The 21,050-nt window shown below is 37.4% G+C and overlaps 2 protein-coding genes across 3 annotated transcripts in view; one reads left to right on the top strand and one right to left on the bottom strand.

Annotated features, from left to right (window-relative positions):
* Positions 1 to 762: 762 nt before the first annotated feature.
* odr4 (odr-4 GPCR localization factor homolog) lies at positions 763 to 12,884 on the bottom strand. The gene is made up of 14 exons (XM_042498454.2): positions 12,750 to 12,884; positions 12,283 to 12,386; positions 10,763 to 10,879; positions 9,706 to 9,798; positions 8,136 to 8,242; positions 8,019 to 8,055; positions 6,286 to 6,429; positions 6,091 to 6,186; positions 4,702 to 4,749; positions 3,855 to 3,974; positions 3,658 to 3,769; positions 2,555 to 2,758; positions 1,606 to 1,659; positions 763 to 873 (listed from the first exon to the last, which is right to left on the bottom strand). Exons 2-14 carry the CDS (start codon positions 12,379 to 12,381, stop codon positions 803 to 805), a joined length of 1,302 nt encoding a protein of 433 aa, XP_042354388.2. The 5' UTR covers positions 12,382 to 12,386; positions 12,750 to 12,884; the 3' UTR covers positions 763 to 802.
* An 862-nt stretch (positions 12,885 to 13,746) lies between these two features.
* LOC121950960 (nucleoprotein TPR) overlaps positions 13,747 to 21,050 on the top strand; it is a 51,142-nt gene continuing 43,838 nt past the window's right edge. For both annotated transcript variants that reach the window (XM_042497104.2, XM_088085064.1), the window contains exons 1-6: positions 13,747 to 14,014; positions 15,790 to 15,894; positions 18,126 to 18,190; positions 19,056 to 19,146; positions 19,333 to 19,436; positions 20,359 to 20,523. In XM_042497104.2, the coding sequence (XP_042353038.2) occupies positions 13,864 to 14,014; positions 15,790 to 15,894; positions 18,126 to 18,190; positions 19,056 to 19,146; positions 19,333 to 19,436; positions 20,359 to 20,523 (681 nt within the window). In that variant the 5' untranslated portion in view covers positions 13,747 to 13,863. The remainder of the gene's footprint in view (positions 14,015 to 15,789; positions 15,895 to 18,125; positions 18,191 to 19,055; positions 19,147 to 19,332; positions 19,437 to 20,358; positions 20,524 to 21,050) is intronic.

Raw genomic sequence — 21,050 nt, 5'->3', positions numbered from 1 at the left:
ACTCGAATTTGGTGGTATTTCAGATGATTAGAAAAGGCCGTATTTTGCAAAACTGCAATGGAAACACTTTTGGGATTTTCTACGTCACATGATGCGATGGCTATTTTCTCGTCGGTAGGTACTGGGTCCGTTGGGCATGATGCAGCAGGCGCTACAAGTGGTGTTATTGCATTGCATAACTGAGCGAGAGAGAGAGGCTGAGCGGATCAATACGCTGACTATAACTATAAAATGAAATGATACCTGTTTTAAATAGTCAGATTTCTGAAGCTGGTATAGTTGCAGTGATTTGACAAAATTGCAAGGTTGCACTGAATTCACAAGGATTGGATATATTTTGCGTTAACTGTTGTGATCCCAAGATCATGAAATCCTTAAGGGACTAACCAAACTAACTCCATGGAGCTGAGAGGAACTGCAGAGGTAATGATCATTTCCTGTGGGTTTTTCACTATGAGTGACGCCTTTCCCAATAAACGAAAAATGTCTATTATAAAAACAATGATATCACAATAGAATATAGAAGAGCCTGGGGCGCCTGGTGGCTCAGTGGATAAAGCGGGTGCTCCATGCATTGAGGCTGTGTCTTTGCTGCAGCGGCAGCAGGTTCCAGCCTTGGTCCTTTGCTGAATGTCATCCCCCCTCTCTCTCCACTTTTCACACTTGTGCTGTCCTATCAGTTAAAGGCCAAAACGCCCCAAAAATATCTTTAAAAAAATTTCAACCGCACAACTGAATTTTCTGATTCAGCCAAAAGACACCTTGTAGAAATGTTATAAACACTTTATTTAGTGTGTGCAGATTAGACGTCATTGAGATATAGCATGGAGGCAGCGGTGGCAAGTAGGGCGACAGCAGTAGCCATGGCAACACCTTAATAAAACAGAGAAAAAATTTGGATAGTGTTCACACAAACGCAAATGTACACACTCACATCATACCTTTATAGTTTTAATGTGAAAAAAGTGGTTAGTGTGATGACATTATAGTAGATAACTTATTCTAGCATAGGGCTTTTTGCCAGAAAAGTCAATCCTGTGGTGATCCTGAATGGATATGACTGACATACTGACGTGACATACCACACCATACACAATCTACCCAACACAACACAATTCTGCCACCTTCTATTTTCTAGATGAACAAAAATAAATTTCCTGCACAGTGCACGCTGGGAAAGGTGTGGGGGAAATAACAATTTTGGAAAAGTCATGGAAGGACATTACTGTCCTTTATGGATAACCCTCCATGTAATGAGACAGCAAATTTATATTCTGAAGCTGTCGATGTAACGTAGCTCTAACATGTGTTTGATGTGAATTCTGACTCTCCCTCCATGTATTCCAGCAAGCTGAAATTACTATGACAGGCAAGTAGAAAGAGAAAAAAAAATACTACAGGTTCTAAAAAAAAAAATAAAATGGAAAAGTTTTAACAGTTTGTCCATGAAAATGTGTGGGAACTCTGCATGTTGTAAAGAGACCATTTGAAAAAGGTGGCCGAATGTCCATGTGAAAGTATCACATTTTTTGCTTCACTTGTCTATAATAGTGATGTTATGAGAATTTTTTTCAAGTGTATGTGTTATAGCGGAAAGCGTTTTACCGATGTAGCTGCTCCTCTTGGGCTCGAGCACTTCAACAGCTTCAACAGTTGGCTCTGGAAACACACAGTTTCATAAACTACAACCATACAATATCTCAGCAAACTTGATTATTGGGAAAAATCAGGTTATGTGTGCAAGTCTGAGAATTCCATCACATTGACTGTGATAACCTCGTTTCAACTGATCATCATACACAGTCAGTCCCAACAGGCCAAGGTAAAAACACAGAGCTGTTCTTTACTGTCAGCGTGTAGTTTACAAACACTGCTCAGCTATGGAAATAACTTATGAAGAATTGGACTGTCAGCACTACAGAGCAGTTCAAAGCATTATGGGACTTCAGGACATAGAAGCTACTGTATAAACTGAGTAACAGTAGATGAGTTTATCCAGTTATTCCAGTTTGAAAACTTACAGGGTTGGTGAACATTTGCTGCAACTGCCATAACCGTTCTTATGAAGAAACAGATCGCTAATGGAGTGCAATTCTCAGCCACCGATGCCCCTATATTTATTTCTAATTATCATACGTAAATATTTCAAGTTATATAACAAAATTATTATAAAGATTTAACCACTTTTTCCAAGTAATTTTCTTTTTCTTTAATCCTTTCTTTTCTTCAAACAATTTCTTTTTTTTGCTCTTCAATTAATCTTCAGGTAATTTTCTTGTACTTTTTACTAATTTCTTGCTAACTTTTGGGTCATTCCTTTTTTTAAACTACTCATTGCCATCTTCTCATGTTTTTGAAAGAAATCAAGCCATTGCTCAACCATGTGCTCAGGTTTCAAAGGGTTAAAACAACAATGTTATAAGATTAAAGAGAGTAAAGACTGGTATTTAAATGGTACTAAATGAAAATCAGTTTTGGTGTGAGTATCCTACTTTATAAAATGAGATCATGAACCACATGGTAAATATTAAGCAGACACACACAGTCTCCCTACCTGCTGCAGGATCGCTCTCTAGGGTTTCAGCAGGCGTCTCCTGCCTGTTATCTAAATTTTCCTCGGCTGCATCAATGTCCAGCATCTCCTTTAGCCTGTCAGTCACCTCAGACAGGGCCTCGTCACTAAACTGGTAGTCGCACACACACACTGGCCCGCTCACTTTTACTGGACAGAAGATACGATGAGGGAGACAGAATTGTTCTGAAATAAAGACAGAGAGTCAGAGGCACAGTGAGAGGAGCATGTGAGATGTCCTGAATCGAAATATTTCTTTCCTAATGTTACCGTGTTTATCATTGGGACATTAAAGTGACCTTAAGAGCAACCACGGCTGCCACAAGTGGCCACAGAGTCCAACAGAGATGATGTTTTTCTTTAACCGACACGGAAGTAAGCCTTGCCCTGTTTCTCTCGTCAAACAGCCTGCAGGGTTTTTCCATTGGATTATTGCAGAATAATAAGGTCTGCGGTGAGCAAGTGTTCATGATACTTACATGTTTTGTTCAGCAAGATAATCTTCACAGATGGACACCATTTTTAGAATTTTTGAGACCTAAATGCAATTGTCAGAAGTATAATGCTAACATTAGGCTATAAAGAAACTATACTACAGTCGCATGACCCAATGAGGGGGCTTAAAGATGTATTTCCTTTTGCTTGGCTGCACAAAGGTCACAATCTATAATTATCACTTAACTATCTTAATTTTTCCCATCAACATGCATGTTTATCTTTGTGTATTGTTGACCCAGCACTGTTACACATGTATGTAACTCTGTGATAACTGGGTTTTGTAAAGTCACGTGAACATTTGCCCACAGTTGACCCTGCTATCAGCAGAAAAATCCTACCTCTTCACTGCAATTGGCTGACCCTAAACCCACCCACCACCCTGATCTCGACCTCAACCATGACCTCAACTATCTGCACATGCATGCTTGTGATAGTTGGAGCAAACTGGTTAGCTGCTGTGTGTGTGTGTGTGTGTGTGTGTGTGTGTGTGTGTGTGTGTGTGTGTGTGTGTGTGTGTGTGTGTGTGTCTGTGTGTGTGTGTGTGTGTGTGTGTGTGTGTGTGTGTGTGTGTGTGTGTGTGTGTGTACCTGTGTGTTGTTTGTCTCTGCTGCTGCCCTTGCTCTCCTCTGATGTCAGCAGCTCGTCCAGCACCATCTGAACCCTTGTGGCCACCGTAGAAACCACATCCCTCTTCAATAGCTGTCCGCAATGAAGATTTTATGACAAAATTATGCATTGTTTGTTTCAGTTATGTTTCATATCATCTACTGAATGACAGCACTACCTTCTCTGCCAGCTTGGCCTTTGGTTTGTTGCTGTGTAGGTAAGCTCTGCCGTGGATCCCTCCTCTGACGGACACGCTGCCTCCACACTGCTGGACCACATCATTTAACCTCCGGTCATCCTGACACACAAGAAATCACAGTCCTCTTTTATTTAGTCCTTTTGTGGCACATTATAATGACAGACAACGCCCCCACACCACCACCCCTGAATAACAAAATAATAAAGAAATTTTAAAAATATATAAATAAAAATACAACACCCAGACACACACCCTGGCTCAGTCGAGGTTTTGACATTCACATAAATATGACACTACTCAAAAATGAAAAAGAAAGAAAGGAGGCACTTAGTCTGGCAGGACCTGCAAGTCCTTTAAATAAGAAATATATGGTTGCCACTTGTGGAAAAACTTATCAGTAGACCTTCTCATTGTGTATTTATTTATTTTTTTAAGTTTAAGGAAAGACATAGTGTCTTTCAGCCACTGTGACATTGAGGGAGGGTTAGGAGATATCCACTGAAGCAGGAGGCCGCGTTTAGCTAGCAAGGAGGTAAAGCAGTCCTCTTTTATAAACAGTGTGTATCAACTTAATTTAGAAGCTGCATTACAACTGTGATCGCTTATTTTTATCCCACTAACGCAGCATTCACTGTGGCGTAACGCACAGTGCTTATATAGTATACAATATTATTAAATTCATCTCAGTGAGAAGCTGTAGGAAAAAATATTTTACACTACAAATGTTCACAACATGTTTACATTTTCAAGAGTGGTGGACACTTTCCACATGAGGTTGACATGACAACCATGTGCGTCAGAGTGTGTATTTGCGTGTGTCTCTTACCTGTGTGATGAGTAGCTGAGTGGTGTATGTCTGTCTCACATTCCTCTTCTAAAGAAAAATAGGAAAATATATAAATATATAATATAGTCCTGTTTTTCACACAATCCAGAGTCAGTTAGATTCATTACTGTCATTCCATGTTTTTCTTAGTCGTTTAAATTTATTTATATTGCTATTTCTTGTTTTATTTGTACATAATGATTTTTCTGCCTTGTAAGGAGACCTTGAGTGTTTTGAAAGGTGCCAACAAGTAAAACCTATTATTATTATTGTATTGCATTGTTTTATGTTATTATAATGTTGTTATTTATTTAGATTTATTTGTTAATTTACGGGGGACACAGAAGAATGTCTGCACTTTTTCAGACGCCATTATTGGATTCATCAAGCCAAAGTGTCATTTAAGCATGAGACAGTTCGCAATCGTTTCATAAAGGACAAGAAATGAAATAAATGTTTAAGCGGCGAGAAACCTACTGTTACATGACTACAAACACAAGAAAATAAAATATTTTTTTCTAATCTCCACTTCACCCAAAATCATTTCAATCTCAGCACTGGCAAAGTTTTTCTTTCTCTCTCTTGCTTTCTTTGTTTGCTGTATGTTTGCAGGTTGACAGGATAATCACCTCCTTATATGGTGCTCATATTTTGCATTCATGAACATACATGCGTGCCTATGATCGAATCCTAGTTTCCCATGCCGTTCATGAATGCAGTGTATGTACCGAGGCTTTTTACGTGCAAATCTACCCACAGATTTACTAACATTTCATGAATGAGACTCAATATGTTTGCAAGAATGAGACAGACGAGGTCACAGTGGCCTTTGACCACCAAAACCAGTCAATGTTTAAGTCAAGATGTTCAAAATTTAAAGAAAGCAGCAGCATCTTGCTTTCTGTCCAAATGTGACTGTTGAGAATCTTTGCTGGAGCCTCTTTTGTATCAGTTCTTTGCTCAAACACATCTAAACAGTATTTTTGTTGAGGACGGCGGGCACCAGTGACCTGTTTTCATCAAACCAACTTTTCATCCACAACAGCAGATTCAGAAAGAAAACAGGATGGAGTTAAACATGAGGATGTGGGTCAGTGTTAAAGGTGCTGGTGAAAAGATGGAATCAAACCCTGGAGAACTGGTTTCAGTGACACAAAAACGCTGCAGAATAGTTGACATTACCATGAGGCAGAGGCCCAATTGTCAATCTTCAAATGGCCAGAAAAAGTACATTTTATATAACTAAAACAGCTGAAGCGCCCTTGAGAAAGATCCAAATATATATATATATATATTTTGGCAACTTACTTTAGGTACATGCAGCTTTTATAGATTTAGTTTCTATAGATTTAATTTTAGTTTTCTTAGTGCTGGTTAGATTCATACAACCTGTCCTCCTGTGAGCTCTGCATCCTCTGCAAGCTTTTTTCCATCCATCAGACAAACTCCACTCTCCAGCTGGTCTGCCCACACTCTTAGTTCCTCCTGAAACAAACAGTGACCTGAGAAAAGTTCCACTGATATTTCTGAAAATGAATTTGTATGTGTGTGTGTGTCTGTGTGTGTGTGTGTGCACGCACTAACCTTGAGACATTCATCCATGCTTTCTGCACTGGTACTGTTGTCTGGTAGGGGTACCAACATGTCCACATTTAAACAACATGACACCGTGCTCCAGGAGGAACACACACCTGACTGGTACTTCCAGTCCGCAGGCTTGGCCATGCTCTGAAACAGTCAGCGACATTAATATGAACAACAACACAATCACAATGCTGTATAGTCAAATCCAAACAGCATATTAAGTCTGAGATAATTTGACATGTCTCAGTTGGCTCCTCAGTCAGTTAACCGTTTGAAACCTAAGCATATTGGCTTTTCCTTTCAAAAGATGGCGACTAACAACATAACAAAAAAAGGCCCAAAAATTAGTTAGAAATTAGTAAAAAGTTACAAGAAAATTACATGAAAATATGTTAAGAAAAAAATTATATCATGAAACATAATATTATAACATTTATAGTCCCAAAAGTTAAAATGCTTGTGAAAGGTGTCTGAATGCAGCACAAGAAAACTGATGTTGAACCAGGTGTTAAAGGAGCTGTGTCTAGGATTTAGTGGCATTTTGTCTCATCAGCAACAGTCTTTTAAAAGACACATAAAAGCTTAAATAATCATTAGCGGGGTATTTACTGAGAGATTTTCTGTCGTAGAACAAAACAGGAAAGTCTCTTAACCTTCCCTAACCCCAGATCTTACTTCAGGCATCTAACCAAACACCTGAAAAACTCACAAAGCGTCCAATAAAAGTTCTGGAGTGGATGCTCAAGATAAAAGAACTTCAGGTGAGCGATTCAAGTCAACAAAGACTTGAAGAGAGCTCTCCTGGGGGCAGGGTAGATGCAGAGAGTTCACCTGCAGGCACAGGTCATAAGCGCGCGTTGACAGTGTTTGTACAATTACTTTCACTGCCAGAGGAGGAAGACTAAAGTTCTGCACTCCAACTTCAAGACAACTCGAGATCCAAATCCTGCCATGTCAACTGATTTGACCCTTCAACAAGGTTACTTAAAAATACAGGGGATACACTGGATGAACCTTTGGAGTGTCTCTGTATATAGGCTGGGTAACTATTAACTCAAAATATTTCAGCTATGGGTGGATCAGTGACAAAAACTCCTCAGCTCAAAATCATTCTTCATTGATACTTGAAAAAAAAAGGACGAGTTATTTTTTAAGAGAATATGAAACAGATTCAATTTAACCCTTTAACACCTAAACCGACTTCAGTTTTCAGTGTTCAGACACCTTTTACTAGGATTTAAACCTCTGAAACCTGAGGGAATTGGTTTGATTTCTTTTATAACAATGTAATGGCCCACAAAATACAGAAAAATAGTAAATGATGACAAGAAAAATGATTTGGACAAAAAGCTCTGGGGGATTTTTTTTTAGATATTATCATAAAAACTAGGGGTGACTGTCCAGAAAAGTGTATTTTTAATTGTCATAACTACATCTTAACAATTCTGATACAGTAAATAGATATATTTAGCAATTTTTGTGTTTTTTTCTTTCATTTTTATTACAATTTTAGTTGCTAATTTTTTTAGGACATTTTCTAGTATTTACTAATTAGTTTTACTGGTTTTACTAATTTCTTGCTAATTTTTCTGGGCCATTTTTTGTTTAGTTGCTCATTTCCTTCTTCCTGTGTTTTAAAAAAAAAAAATGATGCCAATTTTCTCAGATTTCAGAGGGTTCATTTCTGCAGATGAAAGCTGTGGCTTTGTGAGGAATAAAAGATGTGAACCAACCTTGGGATCTTTGACGTCAAAAGTTCTGCAGACGGTTCTAATAAGTGGGGTTAAAGAAAATCAACGCATAGTTTTTGGTAGTGAACCATCCAATGAGAGGGCTGTGCAAAAGGATACTTCCTGGTTTTGGGGTTAACGTGCAGAGTAACACAGTCTGTGACATCATCATCTGCAGGTTTCCACAGACGCTCCGAGGAGATTAGGTTCTCCACTGCGAAAACAAGCTACACACAGGCACAGAGTACAAGGATCAGAAGAGTGGAACACACTCACAGGTACACACACATGACCAATGCAAACATTATGTGTAAATGCCCTCGCTGTACATAAACCATTTATCTTTCATAAACAGAGAGAGAATTTTGGACTCCAAAGCAATTCTAATGTTGTTCGGAGTCTGCTGGATATGTCAACAGTCTCTTTTGACCTCTCTGATAAGAGTTTTCAGTTGCTGCTGGTAACCTGCTCCCTCATTTGAAACTCTGTATTCTGGTGTGCCCCCTGGTTCTATCCTTGGTCCGATTCTTTTGTATTCTTTTTGTTTGCATAAGCTTCCCTATGAGAAGATAATATGTCACTTTAATGAGTCTCCAATCACTTCTTGGCAGTTGATATTCCATTATACATCTTGTTTTACCCATTGAAACCTGAGCAAATTGGCTTGAGTCCTTTCAAAAACATGGGAAAAGGCAGTGAGCAATGAAAAATAAAATGGTCAAAAGTTAGCAAGAAATTAGCAAAAAGAAAATTATCCATATATTAGTAAAAAAAAAAAAAATCCCCCAAAACAATGACCTAGTGCTTAAAAATGTATAATTATTCTGTAAAGTAATTTTAAATATGTAATTAGGAAAATAATAACTACAAATATTGTTTGTCCAAAACTTTTTTTCTCCAGACAATTTTATCTAGCTTTTTAAAAATCTTTTGACAAGCTTCTTATTTTTTGCAATATGTTTAACATTTCTCACTCAGTTGCTCATTGCCTTTCTCTCTATATTATTAGAGGAAATCAAACCAATTTTACACAACTTTGTGGCATTTTTTATTCATATTTAAATCTATTTACATTATATTATGATTTTTGTGTATTTTATGGCTGTTGCCATATTTTTCAATTGTGAAGCTTTTGGTAAAAATCTCCTCTTGTGGTGCTATAAAATTTGCTTTGAATAAACTTACCAACTTGAACCAACTTGTCACAACAACTTTCTGAGAGGTAAATCTGTCTGCTAACTTTTAGGTTTTTTTGCCCCCTCGTGGCCAAAATGGGATCATGCAAGAACCTGAGGAAGAGGCCGTGAGCAATTTGGCAAGAAATGTTTTGCATATTGCAAGAAATTAGTATATTTAGTGAATTTTTTTAAATCTATATTTATAATGATAATTGTATATTTAAAATAATGTTACAAAATCATTATGTTTGAAACCTTTTTTTTAAGTAATTTTCTTGTTTATTTTAGTTTTTTACTTTTCTTTTTCTGTTCTTTCTTGCTCATTTTCAGTTTGTATTTTACGAATTTCTGAGCTTTCTTAGCTCTTTTTAATGTTTGGACCATTTCTTCTTTTTAAGTTGCTCGTTGTCTTCTTTCCATGTTTTTGAAAGAAATCAAGCAAATTTGCTCACATTTCAAAGGGTTAAGAGTGTGTCCATCTTATACCTATGCAGTGTGTTTCTATGTTTCACCTGTCGGAGTGTGGTTAGTGTGTCCTTGGCATCAGTATCAGTGATGATGAAGACTCCCAGCACAGACAGGCCTCCGGGCAACATCCGAGACACCTGAAAACAGATTAAACCAATAGAAAATGTCAAGTGTAACACTGTCAACCACAGTTTTAAAGCCTACAGACACTAGCAATAACACATTCCTTTTCTGGCAAAGATAACTGTGTTGCCTCCTCTTCGACTGTTCAGTTTTTGCCCTCTAACACCAACAGACACAACTCATATATTGAAAAATACAATAGTTCTCAAAGCTATCTGCGAGACACATTTGGAAGAGGCAATTCAAGATGATGTTTGGGAGGAGATTTTACAGAGGGTACACAGATCATCTATTTGTCGTCGAAATTGTTTTTTCAGGGCAGATACAGATACAGATTATTACAAGTTAATGAGACCGATAACAGATATTTGGAACTGATATGCATTTACAATAAGAAATAAAAATCTTCCTGTCAATATTTAGATATTTGTAATATAACAAACTGCAACACAAAACTTTTTTAAATGCCTTTAGTAAATTTAAAAAAAACTAAAAAACAAATAAAAACTGAAACATTCAACATCATATACAGAAAGTTCTCAGCAACTTTTTTTTTTAGAATAAATTCATAAATAATAAATAAAAATAATTCCCTAAGGTTTTAAAAAATAAAAGTTAATTGCATGATGACATTTTCTTTGCACACTGCTAATTTTATCAGCAATAGTTGAAATAAAACGCTGATACAGATAATCTGTAACATGCCAAATATCAGCCCTGATAATCATCCAGGCTGATAGTCTGTTGACGTCTACTCCACACTCTGAGTTATCATGCAGTACACTTTAATACACACAAGTTGTTTTTTCCCCGTTACAGGGGTTCTTTTTGGGGAGTTTTTCCTTGGGTGATGTGAGGGTCTAAGGGCAGAGGGATGTCGTACACTGTAAAGCCCTCTGAGGCAAACCTTGTTTTGTGATAATGGGCTATATAAATAAAACTGACTTGACTTGACTAGGATGGTTCCTCTCTGCCTACCTGTCGAGCATGCTCAGTTACCCACTCCTTGTCCAGAGAGTTTCCAGCTGCTGCATTAGACTCCTCCCTCAGGGGCGTCCGAGTTGCCATAACGACAAAATCCCTTTGGGTTGAGCTCTAAAATGATTGGACATTAATATCATTTACTGTCTCATCACTTTGCATACATCATCATCATATCATGTCATAGAGATTCACTAATACATCCAACAAAAGACACCAGTTGACAGACAGCGTTTTTACTGAAGAGAAATGTTTCCACGGCTTGTATGGTGTTCTCCTGTGTTACACCTGAAGCTATTTTCTAGTTACAACACCAATATGGAAAAAGTTGGGATGCTGTGTAAAACATAAATAAAAACAGAAAGATGTGCAAATCTTTTTTGACCCACATTCAATGGAATACAGTATAAAGACAAGATATTCAATGTTCAAACTGATTAATTAATTAATTTATTTTTAATTACTATAAACTCATTCTGAATTTGATGCCTGCAACATGTTCCAAAATAGTATAGACAGGTGCATTTCTGTAATACACCACCATTTGTTTTAATGACACTCAGTAAAAATTCAGAAACGTAGGACACTAACTAATAAAATTTGAAACTGAAATTCTTTCCCATTCTTGCTTCATAAATAACTTTAAATGCTCAACAGTGCGGGATCTCCGTTGTTTTACTTTGTGCTTCAAAATGTGCCACAACTGATCAGTGGGAAATAGATCTAACCTGCAGGCAGGCCAGTCTTGTTCCTGCACTCTTTAAATACGAAGCCAAGTGGTTGTAATGTGCAGAATATGACTTGGTGTTGTCTTGCTAAAATAAGCAGGGATGTCCCTGACAAAGATGTAATTTGGATGGCAGCATATGTTGTTCAAAAAACCTGTATGGACCTTTCATGAGTACCCATGATCCCCTAGGCACTAACACACGCTTATACCATCACAGATGCTGTCTTTGAACGTTGAGCTGATAACAGTCTGAATGGTCCTTTTCCTCTTTAGCCTGGAGGACACGACGTCCACGATTTCCCAAAACAAACTGCAAGGTGGACTTGTCAGACCATGAAACTTTTCCACTTTGTGTCAGTCCATATCAGATGAGCTTGGGTCCAGAGAAGTTGGCTGTGTTTCTGGATATTGATATAGTATTTTTTTTCGACTTTTTTGGAACGTGTTGCAGGCATTAATTTCAGAATGAGTGTATATTTTACAAATGACAATTAAGTTTAGCAGTTTGAACATTAAATATTTTGTCTTTTTAGTGTATTCAACTGAATATAGGTCAAACAGGAATTGTAAATCATTGCATTCTTATTTCAATTAGATTTCACACAGTGTCCCAACTTTTTTGGAATTGGAGTTGTACATTATAACCAAAAAGTAACTGCAGTGAGTGACATCTAGCTGTTCTGATATCAAACTGTCACATGATGTTATTCTCTAGAGGTGGAAAGTAATCCAATAACAGGACAGGGTCACTGAGCAAAAGCTTAACTGCTTGTGTATAGTATCTTACCTGTCCAATTAGCAGGCCTGTGACTGAACCTGCTTGTTGCTCACATAGTTTAGACAGATATCCCTCCACAGTATCTTCCACAATATAACTGCGACCCATATTGCCTATGGAGAGTGTGGAAAGAGATTGGAGAGGACAGATGTTACATCCAAGGAGAGGACATACAACATCAGTGAAACCAATGTTTTATCAATATACAGCAATGAGAATGGGGATGGGACATGTGGAAAAATGACACACGGTTAAACATGTTAAAACTTAACATTTAGTTATTTACTTAAGGGAAAATGTAATTTAGGCACGAAAAACTCCAACTCAACGTTAAGTAGTATAGTTAACGGTTGTATGCCCCTCTAACTTTAGCTAACAGGCATGCTTTTACTACGTTTAGCTAACGTTCAGTGGTCAGAGTTAAAATTTAAAAGACTTCGTAACTCTTAAATAACAAGTGTCATGAGGGAAAATACCTGAAAGAAGCAAGACAGTCGGTAAAATATGAACCAGGATGCAGGTTTCTTGATATTACTGTTGACAGCTGGCAGTGGTTCGTCAGCAGAGCTGAAACACTCAATTTACCACTATGCTTTGCGTAATGACGTATTTCCGTCGCACATCGCTGTCGTAGTGGGTTAATCGAGGTCGAATAGTCAAGTTACAAAATAAAAGACAGGCGCCTAACGGTACATTGTTAATTTTTCTTCAAGATAAAACTCGTAATAAAAAGTAAAAGCGTTTTTTCAGTTCATACCGAATGATTTTCGACAACAAATACTGAAACTTTAAGTTCAGTCAGTGCAATTCGTCGTGGTATCCTAGCCACAATAGGGTGCTGTTTTTCATTTAGCTTTCACTTAGCTGTCCGGTGTTATGTATGGATGTATCATAAGGAAGTCATGCATGGATGTATTATAGTGAAGTTGGTGTTGTGAGGAAGACTGTTTTCCCGTCAGTATGTGTTTCTCCCCGTCTAAATCTGACCATATCCTGAAATTTTCATGCTTTAATAGTTAAAGCACTTATCACTTAATGGTTTTATTACGACCCCAAGAGTGTTATAGTGTGTTTTGCTTATTTCAGCATTCAATTCAACAACCCTATTTTAACATCTATCTATCTATCTATCTATCTATCTATCTATCTATCTATCTATCTATCTGTATATATCTATATCTCTATATATTATATTATATTTTATTATTTTAAATGTCGTTTTAAGACTAAAACTTTGATCGATCCCAAACAGTGATGAACTATAGGAGCTACATAAAATCATCCTGAACGATTTGATTTTGTTAAAACAACGATATACTTTTATTTTCTTTTTACCAGGAAAAGTTGAGGTATTTTTATTCACTTACACGTTATTACACTATTCAACGAGGGAAACACACTTTAGCATAACACCGGTTTTACGTGGTTGTTATTGATTGCTTTATTTTGAAAGTATGAGATAGATATCCGGTGTTTGTACCTGCGTGAATTTACACGTTCTTGTTTAGTTCAACGGGTTAATGTACATTGCAACTGTAACTTGCTAGAGTTTGTCCGTCAACTGTTATATTTTTAGGAGGATAGGTGGAGATGGCGGCCGTCCTGCTCCAGATTCTGGAGCGGACGGAGTTGAACAAACTCCCGAAAGGCGCCCAGAACAAGCTCGAGAAGTTTGTAACGGAGCTGCAGAATGCTAACGAGGCGCTCAGGACGCAGCACGAGCGCTACAAAGCAGACAGCGGTAGGTTGCTACAAAGTAGTTAGCTGACTAGCATGTATGACTGAAAGCTCATGTCAAACTCCGCTTCACGGTAAACCTTTCCTCTGCTAAATTCAGCAAAAACAAACAAACAAAAGAACAATATTTCGTGTCATCCACAATGCTCACAGCTGCCCGCTAACGATAGCTACGATATAATGTAAGCTAACTTTGGCGGAAGAGTACTAACGTTATACCAACAGCACGTATAGTTGACATTAAACGGTATGTAAATGTTTTGAATTAACACAGCCTATAAAAGTAGTTCCTGTTCTGTTATGAATACATATTTGGTATCATCTGAGGAAACATTAATGTTACACAGTGCCGGAAGAAGTATTTAGATAATTTTCTTAAGTAAAAGTAATAATAATACCTTGTGAAAATACTGTGTTACAACTAAAGTCCTGCATTGAAAATTGTATTTAAGTAAAAGTGAGTCAGTAAGCAAAACCCTCCAGACCCTCAAAATAATGTAAAAATAAAAGAAAAATAAACACCACAAAAATACCTAAAATAATAATAATTTTTAAAAAGCATTTTAAAAAATCAAAATTATCAACAAAATTGAAAACAACATCCCCCAAAACTCTACACTATATAAAAAACATAATAACAACAACAAGCAAACAAACAAACAGAAAAAGATCAAAATAGTTGTCAATTAATTTTCTGCAATTTCATCCATTGATTAATCAACTAATTGTTTCAGCTCTACTCATATAAACTGTTTTGGTAATTTTATTTATAAGAAACATATTTCATAAAATGTTTTCTATGTAGAAATCTAAATTTGTAAAGTAACTAAAGCAAATAGTGGAATGTTTCCCTCTGAAATGTAGTGGAATAATAGCATAAGTAGCATGAAAATAAAATGCTTAAGTAAAGTTTAAGTACCTCAAATTAATACTGGAGTACACTTCTTGAGTAAATGTACTTATGTACATTCTATCACTGATGTTATGTCACTATATATTCAAATGACGTTTTGCATTATTTTGTTACTAAAGTGAAAGCAGATAGCTGAATTCACATTTTTTAAGACATTTAAAGTTTTTGAAAACTGTTACACCATCCACACTTTAAATAACACAATGGTTTCTTTGAAAATGCTCAACTTGAGCATTACATAATGGTTATTAATATTCAAAACCTGCAGCTGCCTGTTACTTGTATGAGGTCTGAATATATGAATATTTATTTGTATGTCCTGTGATGAGGGTTGCAACTGTTTGAGAGTTTCACAGTATCTTAATTTTCTCAAAAAAGATTGCAGTTCCATAGTTTGCAGTGTTTGCAGTTTTAAAGTTACAATGACCCTTCAACGAATGACAACACAGGTTTTTGTTTGGTTGAACAATGTTTTATTACTTTAATTAAATCTTGAAACATTTTTCTTTAAATGGGAGTATGTGTTAAATGTTGTCCTTTTGTAAATAACTAAAATGAAGCTGACACTCTCCATCTAGCCGTTTTTTTTCTCAATACCATTGATGAGCAATTATACATGGTATGATAACTGAAAATTGTCATTGCTGTGGTATACCTTGAAAGTGGTATACTGGTGCAAGGCTACCTGTGGTAAAACATGATGCCAGCTTTTGAAGCTGAAGAGCTGCTGCTGATAAAATCTGTTGCTGTGTGAAGACAGCAGTGATGCAACATAAAACTCTGTGACTGTGTGATGTTGGCATTATATTGTGTGACATTTGAATTGTGCGCTCATGTGCTCCTGTTGATGTTCTCTGCCATTACAGAACAGCAGTACTTTGACATTGACAAGAGACTCGCAGAGAGTCAGGAACAGTTCCTGAACAGTTCCAAAGATCTGCAGACGGTCAAGGAGGAAAACAAAAAACTCAGTGAGTCTTCACACAAACTATTAACACACATTTTCTTAACTTCAGTTATTGAGGAACTCATGCTTCCAAGTTTACAGTTGCCAATTGTTGGACTCCACTCTATGACTTACTAAAAACCTGCATTCGATTATTCATTATTGCTGACATGATCCATTTTCTTTTCACTGTGCTTTTGGCTTTAAGTGGCATTAGGGCACTCATGGGTATGCACAGTTTCTGCACAAAATGTTTAGGGCATCTGTTGTTATTCCAGTTCTGGCCATTAAAACATTACAATGTCTTAGCTGCTGTCAGAATGTTACCATGCAGTGGCAGGTGTCCTCATGCTAGCACAATAGAGCAAAGTCAAAAATTAAGTTAAAACTCTGTCTGCTTCGCTAGATACAGTATAACTGCTACAGCTTCCATGTGATAGTAGTCTAAGTTTAAGTATGGACAGAAAACCCCACTTTTATGTTTATGTCTTTTGACCCTTACATACTGTTGGGGTCAAATTTAACCCGTTTTGACTTTTGACAGCAGTAAAAATGCCCTAAATGTCATTCTTTTAGCCTGAAATTTGATGACTTTTCTTAAAGTGACATATAATACACAAAAATGAAAATATTTTAAATGTTACACTTTTGTACAGGTGGTACAAATTTTAGCACACTGAGGCTGTTCAGGGTCAAATTTGACCCGTTTCTCTTAGAATGGATTTTAGATCCACTAGTGTGGTTCAAATCAAGGAAAATGGTGGTTTGAGGGAATATTCAAACTGTGAAACTGTACATGCCCGTCTGTGTGTATTATATATGGGATAAAGGTGACAGAGTTCAAGGGGGACCTCAACACTGTCACCAGAACTGTCTGTGCTCCCACCACATTTGCCCAGGTTCCAGCAGAGACAGGGACCTGCTGGTCTTTGAAGGGTCATGGGAGAAATCTCAAAACAGTGAAAGAGTAAAACAACATAGGAATGATACTATATGGTGCACATAAGGAACAGAAGTCATACAGAGGCCAGAGGGTGCCTTGACACAGACACAAGATCTGTACCAGCAAGCACAAGCACCTGCAATGTAACAAAATGACCTAAAAATTGAAAAAAAAAAAAAGAATCCCTTTATTTTGAGATAACTGAGATCAACACAGAGATCATAAGAGAGGCTGGGGGTCATGGGATTATAAAGGTACCTGAGCTGCCATTTCAGTGGCAGAGGTTGTGGCAGCAAGACTGACTGCAGGATGCCCTTGATCTGATCTTACAAGATGGGGAAGAAGAAAGTGACTTGGAGGAAGATGTGTCAGAGCAGGAAGACAATATTGACAAACATACTAGTTTGCAATAAAGCAATTTTTGTGTTTTAAGTGTTACTTAATGTCGAATTATTATAGATAATTATAGATGTTGCTAGTTGTGAGGTTTCTGTATGATATAGCAGTGAGGACAGTGTTTAACGGCTATAAATGTTATATAATAAATCCTTACAGTTCCAGGATGTTCCTGGACATTATATTGTGTGATAGTAGACGTTTTTCTCCAAAAACGAGTGGTGTTAAACCTAAAAAATACACACCTCCTGATCTCTTAAACATTAATTAAGGATTAATTATCCATTTATTAATGTTAGATAGACTATTTATACATTCTAAGTAGATTTGTAATTCAAAATCTGGTGTAGACACTTATTATGAGGCAGTTTTTGGCCCGGGTCAAAATTGACCCAGACCATACTGTGAAGGCATGAAATATGAACCGAATATAAGGGTTAAAATACTTTTGCAAATCCACTAATTTCTTACAATTTGCAGACAGTTCTTGTTAAGTTGCAATTTTTCCCCATGTTTTCAAATGAAAGCAAACCAGTTTGCTCAGATTTTGAAGCTTTAAATGCTTCTTGAGGTCTCTGAACATAGCACAAGAAAGTGATCAATATTATTGCAATATCTATGGAAATTTTGAAGAATAAAAGAATTGATATTGATGCATAGTGGGGGTTTTCTCCAAATGTATATCCTGTAGAAATGCAAAACTGTAACCTCAGTCATTTTATCATGACTTAATTTTTAAATCCTATGTGCTGTGACTTTCTACTGTCACCACATATTACAGACCTAGATATGTTAATGTAAGCTTTAAAGCACATGCAGTCCCTAAACATTTTGTTCAAGTTGTTTGTCATTTGTGTGCAGTGGTGTCCCTGTGTTCTGGGTGTGAGAGTGAGCTCTGTTTGATTGTCTGTGTGCAGATGAAGAGCTGAGCGCTCTGAAGGGAATAGAGGGAGAGAGCCCTGAAGATAAAGCACCACAACAGGTAAGCATGCCCATACAGCTCATGCAGTGTTATTGATGTTCTTCACTGTTAAGTTTGTGATGGTGCTCACTAAATACTCCACCCGGAAGGCGTATCACTAAGACAGGACAAACAAACAAACAAAAAACAAAACAAACAGACATTATAGTATTCGTACTGTTGATGATATATTAACCAGTAATTTAACTACGCTATGGGTGGTTATTGAGGTCATTTGTGTATATGTGTTTAGGTGCACGTGTGTCTGCAGCTGAGAAAGAAGAGAGAGGATGCACTGAGCAAATAATACTTAAGAGGAAAATACAGGATATGAATAATGATAAGGGGGATATATATGTAAATTTGCACATACAAAATAGTGAATAGAATAATAACACTAAAAAAAGAGAAAAAAATAAGTAAAAAATATAAATAGATAAACAAATACATACAAAATTCCCTAAAAGTAAATAAAGACAGAGGTAAATAAAAAGACTGAGGAGATAGCACCCCTTGTCACCCTCCTTGGTCCTGCGGGAGTACTAGACCTCATGTAGAGGTCAGTTGTGCTAGGCTTGCCTGTTCTCCCATTTTCACTCATATGGTTTTGCTGCTCTGGGTCACACCCAGACCCAAAGGAGGGCACTGGCCCATTGCAGTTACCTATGGTCCCTTGCAGCAGCTCAGGTTGATTTATGAGTTCTGTTTAAAAATGCGAATGTATTTTTTTTTTTATTTGCTCATTTTATTTTCACGTCTAAATCTTGAAAAAACATTGCCCCCACGCCCATACAGGATCCCCCCTATTTCACATTTTCTACAAACTCCTGTAGTAACATTGTCCAGGTACTGTATGTAAACTGTGTGTGTTTGTGTGTGGCTGCAGCAAACTAAAGCCAAGTATGAGATTGAGGCAGAGAAAAGAGAGCTGGCAAGGCTGCTGGAGAAGAGGACGCAGGAAGTGGAAAACCTCACTGGTAAGATATCAGGTTCACACGCACATGCATATGGACACCCACACACCCACACAGTCTAAGCTGGATACATTTCGTTTTTACTACACTTTTACTCATTTGACATTTGACGGCTTTGTAGTCTGTGCAGCAAATGACCCCCCTTTCAGTTTTTTTGAGTTCATGTTTGTAAACTGTGTTTGTTTGCAGAGGATGTGAAGCGACTGAATGAGAAGCTGACAGAGACCAGCAAAGTGAAGATGGAGCTGCAGTTAAAACTGGATGAAATACAATCATCTGCAACTTCTGTTCAGGTACGTGTGTTAAAGATCACGTGGAACTGACTGAAGCTGCAGTTTGTACAGTGACCTCTCCTTTAACACTTGCGATGTCACAGTACCAAAAATCTAGTATGCGGTTCAGATACCTCCAAAATTACATGAATTTCGATACCAAATTTGATACCACGTTTTAAAAAAAAACGAAACCAAAAAACTACGGACCCTTATCTTTCTATTAACTTAATAGGAGATGCTATAATGAGGATGTTTTCATGCCACGCGCATCATGTGCCCTGGAGGTTACGCCCGCGCCCCAAATGCATTGTACTGTATTCAGTTGTCTGAAATTGGCAAGACAGCCTGCAGAGCATAGAAAACTCAAATACATAAACACATATACCATATACCCCGGTGAAATTCCACGAAGGTATGAAAGAAACAGATTCTGCCCCAAGCCTAATGGGCATATGCTGTCTGTTCATGCACTGCTGAGAGAAAATTAAAAACTCTTCACAGCAGTACAAGAAAGTTGTTTACCACCATAACACCAGTGGGATGGTCAGAAAAATGTTTGGTTGATCCACAGGCAGAAGCATTAGTTAAATTCAACCATCATTAGTTTCATTACTTACATATGTGCTTTTCGTCCGGATAGGTGCCAATATGTCTGCTTTGAAAAAGACCTATTGTGAAGTTCTTCAGACTCTGAACATGCATCGTCCATCTTTATAAACAGTCCATGCCCCTGACCACCACCAAATTAGCTGCTTCAGCAGTCACAAAGACTTCGGATTTGAATGAATGTCTCAACCAAGCCATTCACAAATCCCAAGTACACCACTAAGAGTGATTTTATTAGGACCATGTAATTATAAAGTGCCAATGACAAGACTCCAGTATTTGATCATGTGATTTGTTCTTGTATGTCCTGTGATGCCATGTTTGTGTGTCGCAGCACCGAGAGAAGCGTATGGAGCAGGAGAAAGAGTTACACGAGAAGAAAATTGAGTGGTTGAATGCAGAACTGAAGACCAAAACTGAAGAACTGTTGAACACCAGCAGGGAGAAAGGCAAAGAGATACTGGAACTACAAGGTGCCCTGAAGACCAGCAAGGAGCAGGTAACACACGCATACACATACAGTAAGAATGCTTAAACTGAGCAGATTGTTCAGTATATACACAAATACACCAGTGTTATCTCTGTTGGCTTCCATCTCCTAGATTACGAGTAACAGTTGAATATGGCACAGAGTTAACTGTACCAATTTGTGTGCTTTTCTCCACTTTGTAAATATACCCTGTTGGCTGTAATGTGAGGGAACATACAGTAGGAACCATACTGTAACCATCAAACCAACTTAAACTGCCCCACCAAAGAGAACAGTTGGACAACTTTATTACTCCCACAAGGGCCAGTTAGTTAAGAGAAGCATATCAAGACTACAAATTTGCACACAAAAACACACATATCCGTATTCACAATATACAACATGGCAAGTGCACCAGGAGCCAAGGAACTGGGATGAAAAAAATAGAGTGCTAGTAGTAATAAGTAGTAGAAAGTGGTATAAATCATACCATATGCAGGAGTTGCAGCAGGATTTATAGTCCTGCTGAGCTCTGTTGATGGAACTCAAGATGAGGC

This window comes from Plectropomus leopardus, chromosome 12 (assembly GCF_026936395.1).
Source record: "Plectropomus leopardus strain MGB_pleo_1.0 chromosome 12, ASM2693639v1, whole genome shotgun sequence".
Taxonomy (NCBI): Eukaryota; Metazoa; Chordata; class Actinopteri; order Perciformes; family Serranidae; genus Plectropomus; species Plectropomus leopardus.
Note: the sequence above shows the minus strand (reverse complement) of the source record. Positions and strands in the feature narration are given on the sequence as shown.

Coding starts and splice junctions, on each gene's coding strand:
- odr4 (XM_042498454.2), bottom strand. CDS start 12,381: ATGGGTCGCAGTTATATTGTGGAAGATACTGTGGAGGGATATCTGTCT. Junction 8,056..8,135: donor GTTAACCCCAAAACCAGGAA/GTATCCTTTTGC, acceptor CCCACTTATTAG/AACCGTCTGCAGAACTTTTG. Junction 874..1,605: donor CAAGAGGAGCAGCTACATCG/GTAAAACGCTTT, acceptor TGTTTTATTAAG/GTGTTGCCATGGCTACTGCT.